Source organism: Jatropha curcas, chromosome 3 (genome assembly GCF_041381405.1).
Source record: "Jatropha curcas cultivar XTBG-Jc1 chromosome 3, XTBG_Jcur_1.0, whole genome shotgun sequence".
Taxonomy (NCBI): Eukaryota; Viridiplantae; Streptophyta; class Magnoliopsida; order Malpighiales; family Euphorbiaceae; genus Jatropha; species Jatropha curcas.
In genome coordinates, this window is record NC_143153.1 from 26,003,430 (window position 1) to 26,017,268 (window position 13,839).

A 13,839-nucleotide genomic window follows, 5' to 3' on the forward strand; every position below is an offset into this window, starting at 1 on the left:
CTGATGTCATTGCCTGTCGCCAATCAAGAATAGCTAAGGCTTGTTTAACTGAACTAGGTTCTGGTAATGAAGGTAAAGGATGCTTGGTAACTGAATTTAAAACTTTCGGCTTGAAAATATTATTTTTGGAACGTGTGACCATACGATGAAGATTAACAGGTGTTGGAAATGACTGTATGTCGACACTAGGAGGCATAGACTCGATCGGTGTTGGACTTAAAGACACAGGAGCAGTAGAACTTGAAATAGACTCATCCATAGACATATTCGACGAAAGAAAAGGAATAATAGGAGTAACTGGTTCAGTAGCAAAATCATACCAACTAGTGTTAGACAAATCTGTAGCCTAATTTTTGTCAGAAAAGGGAAACTTATTTTCAACAAACTCAACATGGTGAGACTCAAAAATTTTCCCAGATTCAATATGATAACAAAGATAAGCACTTTTGTTTGGTGAATATCCTAAAAATACACAAGGAAGTGATTGATTATCAAACTTATTTTTCATGTATGGTCTAAGACATGGATAACAAAGACATCCAAATACTCGTAAAGAGGTATAATTAGGATTTTGACCAACCAATTTTTCATAGGGAGAGACTAGTTTAAGAAGATATGTAGGTAACCGATTTATTAAGTAAGCTGCAGTACGAAAAGCAAAACTCTAAAAACTCATGGGTAAAGAGGCTGTTTGTAACAAAGTAAGCCCTGTTTCAACTAAATGGCGATGACGACGTTCAGCCGCACCATTATGTTGAGGTGTGTGAGGAGGAGTTTGCAAGTGATTGATTCCCTGTTGTTGAAAATATTTTTTAAGAGCAACATACTCTCCCCCCCCCCCCATCAGAATATATAGTTTGAATTTTGGAGTTAAAGGTGTTTTCTACAAGCTTTTGAAAGATTGGAAAAAATTCGAGAAAAATATTTTAGATCGACTTATGTTTGAAAATAAACATACCCTAAATTTCAACTATAAATGTATTGTCTCTTTATACTCCCTGTAAAGAAATCATCTTGCATCAAAAATATTTTCAAAATAAAATGAAATGAGTCAATATATTCTTCTCGGATTTTTAATAATTTGACATGGCATTGTAATAATATCCATGTATATTATCATTCAAAACAACCTTCCGTTCCACTTTAATAAAATAACAACATTTAATTCTTCCTTAGAGATTAAGAAAATAATTGGAATATATTAATTTTTTAAAAGTATATGATAGAATATTTAAATTATTTTTCTTCATATTAAAAGCTCCCCATTTAATTTGACTACAAAACACATAATAAATATGCATAAAATTGAAAAAAATAATTAATATGCTCTTAAAATTCTAAACTCATTAAAGTGGAACGGAGGAAAGTAATATGTTTTTCCAATCACATTAAATGATAGAATGTCTAAATAATAAAATGGTTTATTTAATAAAATTTCTAATTTCTCCATCTCATGTTGTTACGTAAAAATTAATAAATGTGGTCATAATTTTGTAAGTTAGCCTTATTCTGCAGTAGCAGCTGATATTTTTAGTAGATGTGTAAAGCTAGAGATAGAGACCAGGCATGAAAATGGACGTCGGAGTTTCATTAAATCATCGATAGCCGTTAATCTTTGTTAAATCATCTATAACGGTTAATATTGAACTTATAATGAGTTGGAGTTATTTTTAAAACAAAATGTCTTAAGCTATTTGAGTGGTTTACCATTCTCGTTATATGCCACTTAGTATTAGTGTATTTATCCAATGTGAATTACAACACACACTTCAACACTCCTCTCTCAAGTAGAATTATCTATTTGAGATGACCCAACATGTATCCATTAGGGTCCGACCTAATACGGGAACTTTCCTCATGTACGTTTAGATCCTAGACTCTGAAACCATATCAAAAATCGTAGGAGCAAATTAATCAAATTTAAATAGTATAAGTAATGTATTTAATTGTGACATCCTACCGAGTCGAGTCTTAGCACTGAGTCGAGTCTTTTCATAGAGTCGAGTTGAGTCGGGCCAGACCAAACCCGGTTGGGGTAGAATGGGATCATAAGTGGACTTACTTGATTGAGAGAAAAAGATCAAAGCATATGGGTGAGGATTTATTTGCATTAAAAGATCAAGCTTGGGTATTAAGTTATAGCCTTTTGCCACTTGAGGTACCATTTAGGAAGTTTCACATAAAAATTCATTGATATTTTGATGGCCTACCCGTAATAACCATTTCACTTTCCCATTTTCATCTTTATCTTCATCTTCTTCATCTCTTTCCTTTCTCCATCCATTTTCATGGTAGTTAAGCCTTAACTTCAACTTCTCTTTTATCCAAGTAAGTAAACCTTCTTGAAGTTCATAATTGACTCATTTGGTGCTATTTTTAGAATATTCATAAGAATTCTTATTTATAGGTGAAGTGAGTTCAAAGGTAGTAGAAAGAGGGAGTTAAAGAAGAGTTCAAGCTTTTTGGAGTAAAGGTTTGATATCTCTTTTCATTTACCATTTTCTTTGCATGAGAAATTGTGTGGTGTGTTGCTAATGAGACAATATTGCTTCATGTTGAGTGGGAGGACTGGTAATGATGAGAAAACAGGGGAGAAACAGGGGAAGTATTGAATAAATGAAGTAAATAGTGAGTTTATGCTGAAACAGGTTTTGCTGGAAATTTTATCAGTAACTTCATCTTGATTTTGACCCCATTTAATGATGGAATTAGGAAGTGTTATAGAAGAGTTATTTGTTCCTCTATGTGTTGGCTTTACATGGGTTTTTGAATCATCCAAATCGGAGTTGTATATTGAGAGATATGACCAAAAGAGTACAGACTGTGCAGGCTGGAAAACGCGACGCGCGCGCGCGAATTGCCTGAAGAGCTCGCGACTTGTGCCTGAAACTCACTGACTCTCATTTTGCACTGTACGCGATCGCGACTTTCATTTGCGCGCTCGCGACTTTCACCTGAAACTCTCTGACTCTCATTTGGTGCTGTACGCGATCGCGACTTTCATTTGCGGGCTCGCGACTTGTGCCCGATAACACACAGACTCTCATTTTTGCATCTCGCGCTCGCGACTTTGCAATGCGCGCTCGCGACTTTCACCTGGAAACTCACTGACCTTCAGGTGTGCATTACGCGCTCGCGACTTTGCAAGGCGCGCTCGCGACTTGGGTTTTCATGCACTTTTGGACTTTATTTTCTATGCAATTGGATTCCTTTGCTCAACTTGTATGCCTCCAATCATTTTACAACAAGAATACAACATTAGAACATGTATTAAAACAACATGTGTAACACCCCTTCCCGGTCCACCCGTTAACCCGAATGAGCCGAGTCGAGATGCTACAACACTGGTTGACTGTATGATCTGACATGCTGAAAACATACTGTATATTGAATATAATAACATGCTGGTACTGTTTCCAAAAATAATGTAATTTATATTTACAAAACATGATACAAGTTTACAAAATGAAATGGGCCCAACTGTGTGCCCTGTACATGCCATATAAAAAGAAAAACAAAATGAGTTTCTACCCTGAAGACCGAGTCTTCTACATATGAACTGCAGCAGTTGTACGCGGACTCTCTACGGACCAGTCTCAAAAACCTGCGAGTTAAACAGGTAACTCGCTGAGCAAATAATGCTCAGTGGATATCTCAACAAATAAAGAAACAATTAAACATATACATATATAGAAAGAACCATGGAAACATATATGGCACATATAAGCTCACACATTATGATACTTTCATGATATCTTGATTATCTTTTGTACTGTTTATAATCCTGTATAATTCATGAAATGTTATGTCAAGATATCTGGATGGCTCCATAAGGTTATAGTGAAACCGAAGTGATAAGATAAACTGTATGAAACTGGGTAAAACTGTATGCTATAGGCCCCTAACCGGATTCACCTATGCCAATATTGTCCGTTTTGGTGCCCCTAACCGGATTCGCACCGCACGGTTTAATCATATCCACTCAACGGCCTGTAGCCGGAGTCCCAAACTGTATGGGGCGCAGATCTGCTATTCTATGTCGCGACATAGCCTTATCTACATGGTTTCTACCTAACCTCAATGGAGCTTAAGATTAGCATGTCAACATTGTAACACAATAGCACATAAATGGTTTCACAACGTCATCGTTCGTCATATTGATTTGATTTCACATCATATGAATGCTTGTATGTTGTTTTAATCCATGTTCTTATGTTGTATTTTTGTTGTAAAATGATTGGATGCATGCATGTTGAGCAAAGGAATGTGATTACATAGCAAATGAAAGGCAAAAGAGGGTCACAGCACAAGTCGCGACCGCGTATGTGAAAGTCGCGAGCGCGACTTGTGCACCCTAAGAGTCAGTGTGTTTCTGGCTGAAGTCGCGACCGTGCAGCACAAGTCGCGAGCGCGAGATGAAGTCGCGAGCGCGCTTGTGTGATTCGCGAGCGCGAGATGCGCACACTGAGAGTCAGAGAGCTTCTGGCCAAACTCGCGACCGCGCATGTGAAAGTCGCGAGCGCGAGTTGTGCCATTTGAGAGTCAGAGAGCTACCTGACTCAAGTCGCGAGCGCGCAATGGGAAATCGCGAGCGCGACTTGCTTTCCAGTATGCGCGAGCGCGCGACGTGATTTCTAGATTGTGCAGTCTGTGTTCTTTTGGCCATAACTCTCAATATACAACTTCAAATTGAATGATTCAAAAGCCCATGTAAAGCTAACACAGAAAGGAACAAATAACTCTTCTATGACAATTCCTAATTCCATCAATATATGGGTTCAAAATCAAGATGAAGTTGCTGGTAACATTTCCAGCAAACTCTGTTTCCGTTTCATATATTCATCCCCTGTTTTCACATCATTTCCAGTACTTCCACCCAACAACAAGCAACATATCATCTCATGAGCAACACTCCACACAATTTTTCATGCAAAGAACATGGGAAATAACAAGAGATATCAAACCTGTCTTGCCACAAAGCTGGGGCTCTGTTTTAACTTCTCTTTTCTGCTACCTTTGAACTTTCTTCTCCTATACACAAGAATTCTCATAACTCATCTCCAATATAACTCAATTAAAGAGTGGATAACATATAACTTCAAGGAATTCTACTTACTTGGAGTGGACTTAGTGCTTAACGTGCATGAAACTTGCAAGGAAACGGGAGGGAAAGTAAGAAGAGAATATGAAAATGGGAAAGTGAGCTGATAAGAACGGGTAGTCTCTAGAAGAAATGACTTGGCTGTGTAACATATCTACTTGGTACCTCAAGTGTACAAAGACACAACTTAATACCCACACTGTATGTTTGGCTGCAAACAAGGTCTAAACTTTCCATGCAAATAAGTCCACTTATCATCCATTCTACCCCAACCAGGTTTGGTTCAACCCGACTCAACTCAAGAGGATGTTACAACATGCAAGCATACAAATGATGTGAAATCAAATAAACATTATGAATTCTGAAGTTATGAACTATGAATATGATGTTGTTGTTATATTATTAACATACCAACATTAGGCTCCATTGAGGTTAGGCAGAAACCATGTAGATAAGGCTATGTCGCGACATAGAATAGCAGATCTGCACCCCATACAGTTTGATACTCCGGCTACAGGCCGTTGAGTGGATATGATTATATACGGGCCATAGCAGCCAAGCATACAGTATTCATCCAGTTTCATACAGTTTTTCTTATCACTTCGGTTTCACTATAACCTTATGGAGCCATACAGATATCTTGACATAACATTTCATGAATCATACAGTATTATAAGCAGTACGAAAGATAATCAAGGTATAAGGAAAAGATCATGCTATATGTGCTTATATGTTTAATTATCCATATGCATTTACATGCTTATTTCTATCTATGTATGTGTTTAATTGTTTCGTTATATGTTGAGATATCCACTGAGCTTTATTTGCTCAGCGAGTTACCTGTTTAACTCGCAGGTTTTGAGTTTGGACCGTAGAAAGTCAGCTTGCAACTGCTGCAGTTCATCTGTAGAAGACTCAGTCTTCAGGGTAGCTACTCATTTGGCTGTGTATCTTTTGTCTACCCTTTTTTTTATGGCATGTACAGGGCACACAGTTGGGCCCATTTCATTTTGAAACTAGTATCATGTTTTGTAAATATTAAGTACATTATTAATATAAACAGCATCAGCATGATATAAGAGTCTGTATCCATTATTATATCAGCATGACAGGTCATAAAGTTAACCAGTTTGTAACGTCTCGGCTCAGTTTATTCGGATTTATGGGTGGACCGGGAAGGGATGTTACATTAATATTAAGCTTATAATGAGCTGTGTTTACTTTTAACACAAAATCACTTGTGTTATTTTAGTTGGTTCACCCTTTTTATTATATGCCACTTAGCACTAGTGTATTTGTCCACGAAATTCATTTCTACAGTGACGTTGTTAGTACGCTATAGATAGAGAGCAGTGAATGTGACATTGAAATTAATAAACGACTCTCACTTATTTATGTTTGAGAGATCAAATATATTTTAGTCTCTCATATTTATTACATTAAATTTATCAAATTAAAACGACATTATTTTAATATATATTTAATTAATTTTGACTTATTGAGTTAGTTTATAAGCTCGAAAATTAGACTTATGAACATTGGTAGTCCCTTCCCATATGAATCTTCGCAAATCTTTTCAATTCACATGACTTGTTATCTTGCTTCGACTTGGTGATCCCACTTCTTTGGTGCGATTCATTTTAGCACGTTGCGAAACATTTGAGAAAAAAAGCTTGGCTATGGTTGCAACTTCTAAGTATAAGTGAAGCAGATATCTGCCACAGCAAAATAAAAGTGAATCGGATGTCTGTAAATTTTAAATTATCCGTATTTATATCCTTTTAGAATTATATTACTTGTATCGATTTCAAATTCATTCGTTTAAATATTCGTATTTAAATCCATTTAAAATTTTATCACTTGTATTAATTCCAAACTCATTTAAAATATAAGATATCCACAAACTTACTTAAAATCTTTTCTTAATACATGGGTAGGAAAATTTGTGGGTACCATGACCAAACATGTTTAATACAATAGAAAATGGATAGCTGGTACCCTAAAATATATACTCGTATTCATTATAAGTAATAATTTTACTATTTATATTCGCTCCAAATCTATTTATAATTACTCATACTCTCGTTGAATGGAGCGAAACGAATACCCTAAAATATCCGTCCTACTTTCGACTCTAGGTGATAGTCCAATACGAGAAAATGTTACTAGCTTAAATTCTGACTCAAGTAGCGTGAGGTAGGTGAAATACCGTGTAATTAGCAAAGACCACCTTACAAAGCTAAACACTCCTAGGTGACTGATACTAAAGTAGTATAGTGAGGGAAGGTTAAAAGAATTCCATTGAGAAACGAAACATAATATGGAACTATAAGCTCCCAAGTAGTGGGAAGAACCCAAGGCTCTGACCACATGCCTGTTGAAGAATGAGCCGACGACTAGTAAGTAATGGCTTAATTAAGGGAACACACTAGAACTGTAGCAAAAGCAAGTCTTTACAAGACAATTTGTCACTGCTTATGGGTTTGAATTTGGTTGATCTATCCATGACAAGATGAAACTTAAGTGAAATTAAGTTGAGGTCCAAACTAACTGATGTTGAAGAATCAATAGATGAATTGTGGCTAAAGAGTGAAATGCCTCGTAAGTGAATAGGAGGAGGACAATAATATTTAAGGTCATTTATTTTGGCTAAATGATACTTCCTTTATTTCATAATTTTATTATATACAAGTTAAGACATTTATTCGAATTTGCAAGATAAATTTCGTCCAATGGAAAACTTTGAATCAAGCAAAACCGCATGGAACAAAATGAAAACTTATCAATTTCAATTTTTTTTTAAAAAAATGATTAGATAAGCTATATAATTTATTAGATAGAAAGACAAAATTGCAAAATCCTAAATAGAAATACAAAGGTTAAAATAGTAAATTAGTAAAAAAAAAATTAAACTGGTTAGGTCTGAACTAGACACTAACTGATGTGTACTTTCACTTGAATTCTTTAGTTAATAGGGATAATAAAAGGGCTACAGTTAGCGTTGGTAGGTAATAGCAGAGAAGTAATGAAAAGGTTGTTTGTACAGATGAGATAGACGAAATGTCAGAAAGCATAACCACGTGATACTAGCAATCATTTACTGAACCAAAATTAAATCATATGTCTCTCTCAATCTACGGTTTTCCTTTTTTCTTTTTTTTTTTTTTTTTTTTTTAAAATTTTTGGTACCCTTTTTCCTACGCAAAACTGAACAAAAGTTTTTTTTGTCTTGCAATAATAATAACTTAATTAAATTTTAAAATAAAAAATTAAAGAAAATCTTTTTCATGAAATGATTTTTTTATAAATTAAATGAGAATTTTTATAATCTAATTATAATCCGCCAAGAAAAATAAAATTCCAAGCCACCACGATCACCAATTTAAGCAAGCAAATGCCGAAAAAACTTCAATGTTCATTTGAGAGAAAACCCAGTTGACAGTTGCGTTTGAGTAAGCAATCTATGAAGTTTCATACAAGGAAATTAAGTGTAACTCACCCATAAAATTATTATTCACAGAAGTAGCAGGATTCTTCACTTTCTGGTTTGAGTAAGCAATCTATGAAGTTTCATACAAGGAAATTAAGTGTAACTCACCCATAAAATTATTATTCACAGAAGTAGCAGGATTCTTCACTTTCTGGTTAGTGGATTTATGGCCCAAAAACTACTTAGGTTCAGCTGACAGTTTTTTAAGTGAAAATCAAAAAGCTAAGATTGAATAACTAATTTTGCCGAATATGCCTGACAATCTATAGCCAATTTTGCTGAATATACCTCGACAATCTCCGCAGGTTCTGAACATTGAAAATAACAAAAGTTATTTCTTTTTTTTTTTTTTGTTTTCTCTAATGAACATAAATTGATATACATACAATTCAATCATATTGAAATAGTAAATAATGCATTCTTGGGAATTAAAATCTTAAAAATAACGACTTGGTTTTCCTTTGAATAAGTAAAATATTTTCCATTGGTTTTTTTACCATTAGAGACATTAGAAAATCCGCAAAATACTTTGAGGATAATTTATTTTCCAAAAATGAACCCAATATAGAAAACATCCATTTTAATTTCCTCCATTGATGAAAAAACATAAAGAAGGTTGCCTATTTTGTTTTATTGGATTCTTAAATCTTAAGATAAAGTTTGCAATAAACAAACGTTTTGAAAAATAATTATTACTCTGTAACCCTCCAATGGCTACTCAGGCTTTCAGGTCTCGTACTCGGACTATGAAATAAGATGACACTAAATTCTACACCCACCTGATCCTGCGAAAATTGACAACTATTACAAGGAAAAGCAGCATCCAAATAAGCAGTAGGTATACCAAACTAGTCGAATACTCAGGATATTGAAATAGCAAGAAAATAAAACTCTGTGATTCTACCAAACAATTGATCCACAGAACAAAGACAGGCACAGCATTTCTGTTTGCATTCACTCTGGAGATAACATGAAGGAAAGCAATCTGTTCTTTATAACCAAGAATGCTGATACAACAAAAATTGCAATTAGCCACTAGATGATATTCATATGTTAAACCATCCTCCCAAAAAATGATTGGTTATTAAGTAGCACAAAAGTATCCATATCTGACCTCAAACATAAGGAAAAACCTGTGCATCTCATGAATCATGAGCACTTGGCATATTTTGCGATCAATAAATGGTTTTCTGGAGAAATGCATGATGGGACATACTTAACAAGCTGTGCTTCCATTCCTCGTTCTTTTGCCCACATCATCCTTCCTGTGTCAATGATTTGTTTACACATAAAACCCAACACAGCCCTGTCAACTGCTTTCATATTTCTCACTACATCTTCAATCCCATTTGCACCACCACTGCACCAGTCCTCCCCCCTGTCAAAACGGGAAACGTGAGTATGCAGGAGAAAAAGCATGCAAAAGATAAAAATAAAGAAAAGTGTGCTCAAACACATAATTGTGCCTCATTTAGAATTGAAATGTACAAAATAATAACATTACATGTATTGTAGATGCAATTCACAATCAATAGAAAGATCTGATCCATGATCAGCATCTACAGCCCAGCTTGTAAACCATGTAATTGCATGAAATTCTTCCTTTGTGATTCCTAGGTCTGCTATGAATTTTTTATCTGCATGTATGCAAAATTTGCATGATCAGCTCATAACAGAATATATAAATACCAAGCATAAGCCTGTGCCCACCATGCACTTCTATAAATTCAAGTAAAAAATAGTGGCAATTACTTGTATAATGCTTCCACTGGCAAAGATGATGGCAACATGTTGCTATAGCAAGGCCCTTAAGGGAATGATTGACACTGCACTTTTCCATAGTAGTTTCACTACTTTGTTCCGGAAGGCAACATCTTAGCGTCAAATCTACAGGAAGATATTTCAAAAGAGGAAAATTATTGAGTTTACTGATTTGCCACAAGTGATAAATAATTAAATCATTTTCAGAAGTTTAATTCCCACTGATGCATAAGGGAAATTTATTTTGAAAGCATACTGCTTACCAGTTGCAGGCCCACAAAGATGTTTGCCTATAGCTAGAAAAGGAAGACCCAGCAGTGATTCAACTGCATTCAAGTTTAAATCCTCAACTGCAAATGCAAATGTAGGATTATTATGTAACCAGGTACGTGAAAAATAAGACCTATGCAGATTATCCACTAAATTAAGCTGAATGTTCCAGGAAAAATGCATATGTATTATACTATTTGACTTTTTTATTTGAAGTTAAAATCGAAAGAAAGAGAATAAGGCAAAAAACAAAAAAAGAAGAACAAGAAAGAACTGAAGGTCATATGATGGAGTTGCAAATACTTTTTGCAGTATCAGCATTGGGAAACCTTACTATCAATTCTCAAACGCTCTAATGTCAAATTGTCTTTTTGTCGCAGAGATCGATCAGCCTAGAAGTAACAATAGCATCAAATAAACAACGTACAAATTGCACATCAATCATGGTCGAACAAACTCATAAAAATTACCAATTTTTGATCAAATAAAACTACAAGCAACGTGCCATTAACAAAAAGGTGAAGCAAAACTAACCTTAAGTTTATATGATTTTCGTTCAACCAAAAAGACCATTTGAATCCCATAACAATCTGCCAGCATCTGTGTCAAGTATCCTCTCCCCGCTCCAAATTCAACTACTGCAGGGGCTGCATTGTCGAGATATAGCCCCTCACCATCACATTGTTCCTTTTCAGAATAACTCTTTAACGCCCCAAAATCCTCCAAATTTCCAAGAATTGATGCTTGTTGCTTGACGTGTTTCTCTTGAAATGGTAATTTCCTGCCCAAAGAAGCATCCATATTACAAAACCAATCATTTTCTAATAAAATCAAACAGAATGTCTCATATTTTATACCTGTCTATTTCTCTCCTAATCCAAACGTTACAAGCTTCAGGCATCTTATAAGATTCAACAATATCCTTACATATCAAAGCATGTATTGACTCAATCTTCTTTATTAATTTACAAAATTCAGATACAGTCATGCCGTAAATAGCATTCCTCTTCATTTCAGATGTAATGTCCTCCTCTTCTTCTTTACCTGCATTAATGCCCTTCTGGTAGAAAGGTTGCAGGGACAAACACTGCGTTTGTTTCAACAATGGGCATCTTGTAACATGTCCGTCGAGATTTTCTTTAAGAACAGAACTATTAAGAAAAAAAAAGGTACATGCAACATGTCAAAGGTTGCAAATTTAGGAAGCAAAAATAATCATTAGTAGCAATAAAGAAGTATTTAGCAGACAAATTGGAAGAAAAATGAAAGGGGAAATTACTGTGAAGGGTCAATCGGGCAGGGGATCCACTGGCCATCGGACCTCGACTTGTGATTGCCACAGAAGCTTAAGGAGTTCAAGTACAAGGAAATCAGAGAAATTGAATTAAACGAGAGAAGAGAGTGTCAAGCGAGGAGTGAGACTTACGGAGAATCGTTGAGGCGGCCATTAGCACAAAATCGGTTCTTTCTGGTGAGCCAGAATTTGCAACGGTTCTCTTCTTCCATTATTGCTTCCACTCTACCGGAAGGTTTAGGTCGTCCGAAATATTGAAATTGAACTGGAGAAACTGGTTTTTGTCCGGTTTGTTTGATAGGCATGGCGTATGAAACTACGGAATTATACTTGACGCTAGCTGTCGCTCGACAACATGATTAAACGGCGATATCGTATTTCTGTCGTTTATGTAACATGCCATTCTTTTCCTACCGCGCCTAATTGGACTTTGTGTTACTTTATTTTTCAGCCCAAATATATTTCTTGCTCATTTCCAATGCCATAAATCACTAATCATATCCTAATTACTGTATCTGTTTCATAATACTTATCATATTTGAAATTTTGTATTCTTTAAAAAAAATCATTAAATTTATCTAAGTTACAATAAATTGACCATATTACCCTGAATTTAATACTAAATCTCAAAGAAAATCATTAAATTGAAGTAATAATAAACATGAAAAAAAAATATTTATTACTCCTTGAAACTACAAACGTGATAATTATTTTGGAACAAATTATTTTTTCAAATATAATAAGTATTATAGAACTAATACATAAATAATTTTGTTGCTTTATTTTAAAAAAATTACCATGACATTCTTAACTTTTGTTTCAAACCAACTATCAAGTGATTCTGTCCAAAACGTCTATTAAACACAACTTCAACATTTTATTTTAGTACCCTAAAAAAATTTCTTGAAAGTCCCTTAATTATTTCACTTATTTTGGACAAAGCTTTTCATTAGAGGCACTAGAGAAGAGGAAGAACATGTCAACAATATCAGTTTTTTTATTAGCTGTTAGTCGAAATTATAAATATTTAAGAAAAATAGTTATTTAATTTAAAATGATAAAAAAAAACATTAACTGTTTAATTAGAATTTAGAGAAAAAAACAATGAGTATAATAATAAAAAAAATAATTAATTTTTATAACATGCTAAACATTAACTACTTTAACTGTTTATAAAAAGTTCCTTCCACGTTTAAAAGCTATTATTATATTATTAAACACACAATTAACATAGACGATTTGATAAAAAAAGTTAAAAGCTATCTTAAAGGCTGTTGCTGAATTTAACGAGCAGTTGATTACAGGCTTTTTTAAGCACATAATCAGTAGTCCTCTCTCAGTGGCCTTCGTATTGTTATTTGAGTGCTACGTGATCCTTTTTCGTCCTTGAAGCAATATAACAGAAAATCGGGAGTTGTTTTTTCGCACTTGTTACTTGCTGGCTTGCATTTGAGTATTCAAACTTTCAAGACTCAAGAAATTATCTAACTGTCATGGAACATCATTCTATGATAAACAATTCTGATGCTCAAATATAAAGTACCAGTCATTATAAAAAGTTATCATCTAGTACCATTTATTTCATAAAAACAAACTCATATATCAAGTTATGAATTCCAAGTAAATACTTCTTCCATTTCCAAATTCTTATTCAACATCCGTTAAGAAAACTATTCAATTTGTCTGTGTTACAATAAGTTATTAAATAAATTAACTATATTAATCTTAATTTATAATTTAAGTGAAAATCATTCAATCATTATTAATTATATGGGAAGGGTAAAACGAAAAAATAATTTATTATTTATTAAATCCACAAATGTGACAAGTATTTAGAACATAATTTTATCTCAAGATGTAAATATTTTCCCAATTTATTAAGAAAAATAAAAATATTCTATATATATATATATATGGGAGCAA

The 13,839-nt window shown here is 34.2% G+C and overlaps 1 protein-coding gene across 1 annotated transcript; it reads right to left on the reverse strand.

Moving 5' to 3' along the window:
• Window positions 1–9,502: 9,502 nt before the first annotated feature.
• On the reverse strand, window positions 9,503–12,238 carry LOC105636539 (methyltransferase). Its single transcript, XM_037639960.2, has 10 exons — window positions 12,049–12,238; window positions 11,902–11,967; window positions 11,480–11,773; window positions 11,157–11,403; window positions 10,957–11,014; window positions 10,616–10,702; window positions 10,344–10,478; window positions 10,096–10,228; window positions 9,706–9,969; window positions 9,503–9,598 (listed from the first exon to the last, which is right to left on the reverse strand). The coding sequence occupies exons 1-9, from the start codon at window positions 12,219–12,221 to the stop codon at window positions 9,741–9,743; spliced, it is 1,422 nt and encodes a 473-aa protein (XP_037495888.1). The 5' UTR covers window positions 12,222–12,238; the 3' UTR covers window positions 9,503–9,598; window positions 9,706–9,740.
• Between the last annotated feature and the right edge of the window lie 1,601 nt (window positions 12,239–13,839).

Coding starts and splice junctions, on each gene's coding strand:
- LOC105636539 (XM_037639960.2), bottom strand. CDS start 12,221: ATGCCTATCAAACAAACCGGACAAAAACCAGTTTCTCCAGTTCAATTT. Junction 11,968..12,048: donor GGCCGCCTCAACGATTCTCC/GTAAGTCTCACT, acceptor GAACTCCTTAAG/CTTCTGTGGCAATCACAAGT. Junction 10,229..10,343: donor CCAGTGGAAGCATTATACAA/GTAATTGCCACT, acceptor GCATACATGCAG/ATAAAAAATTCATAGCAGAC.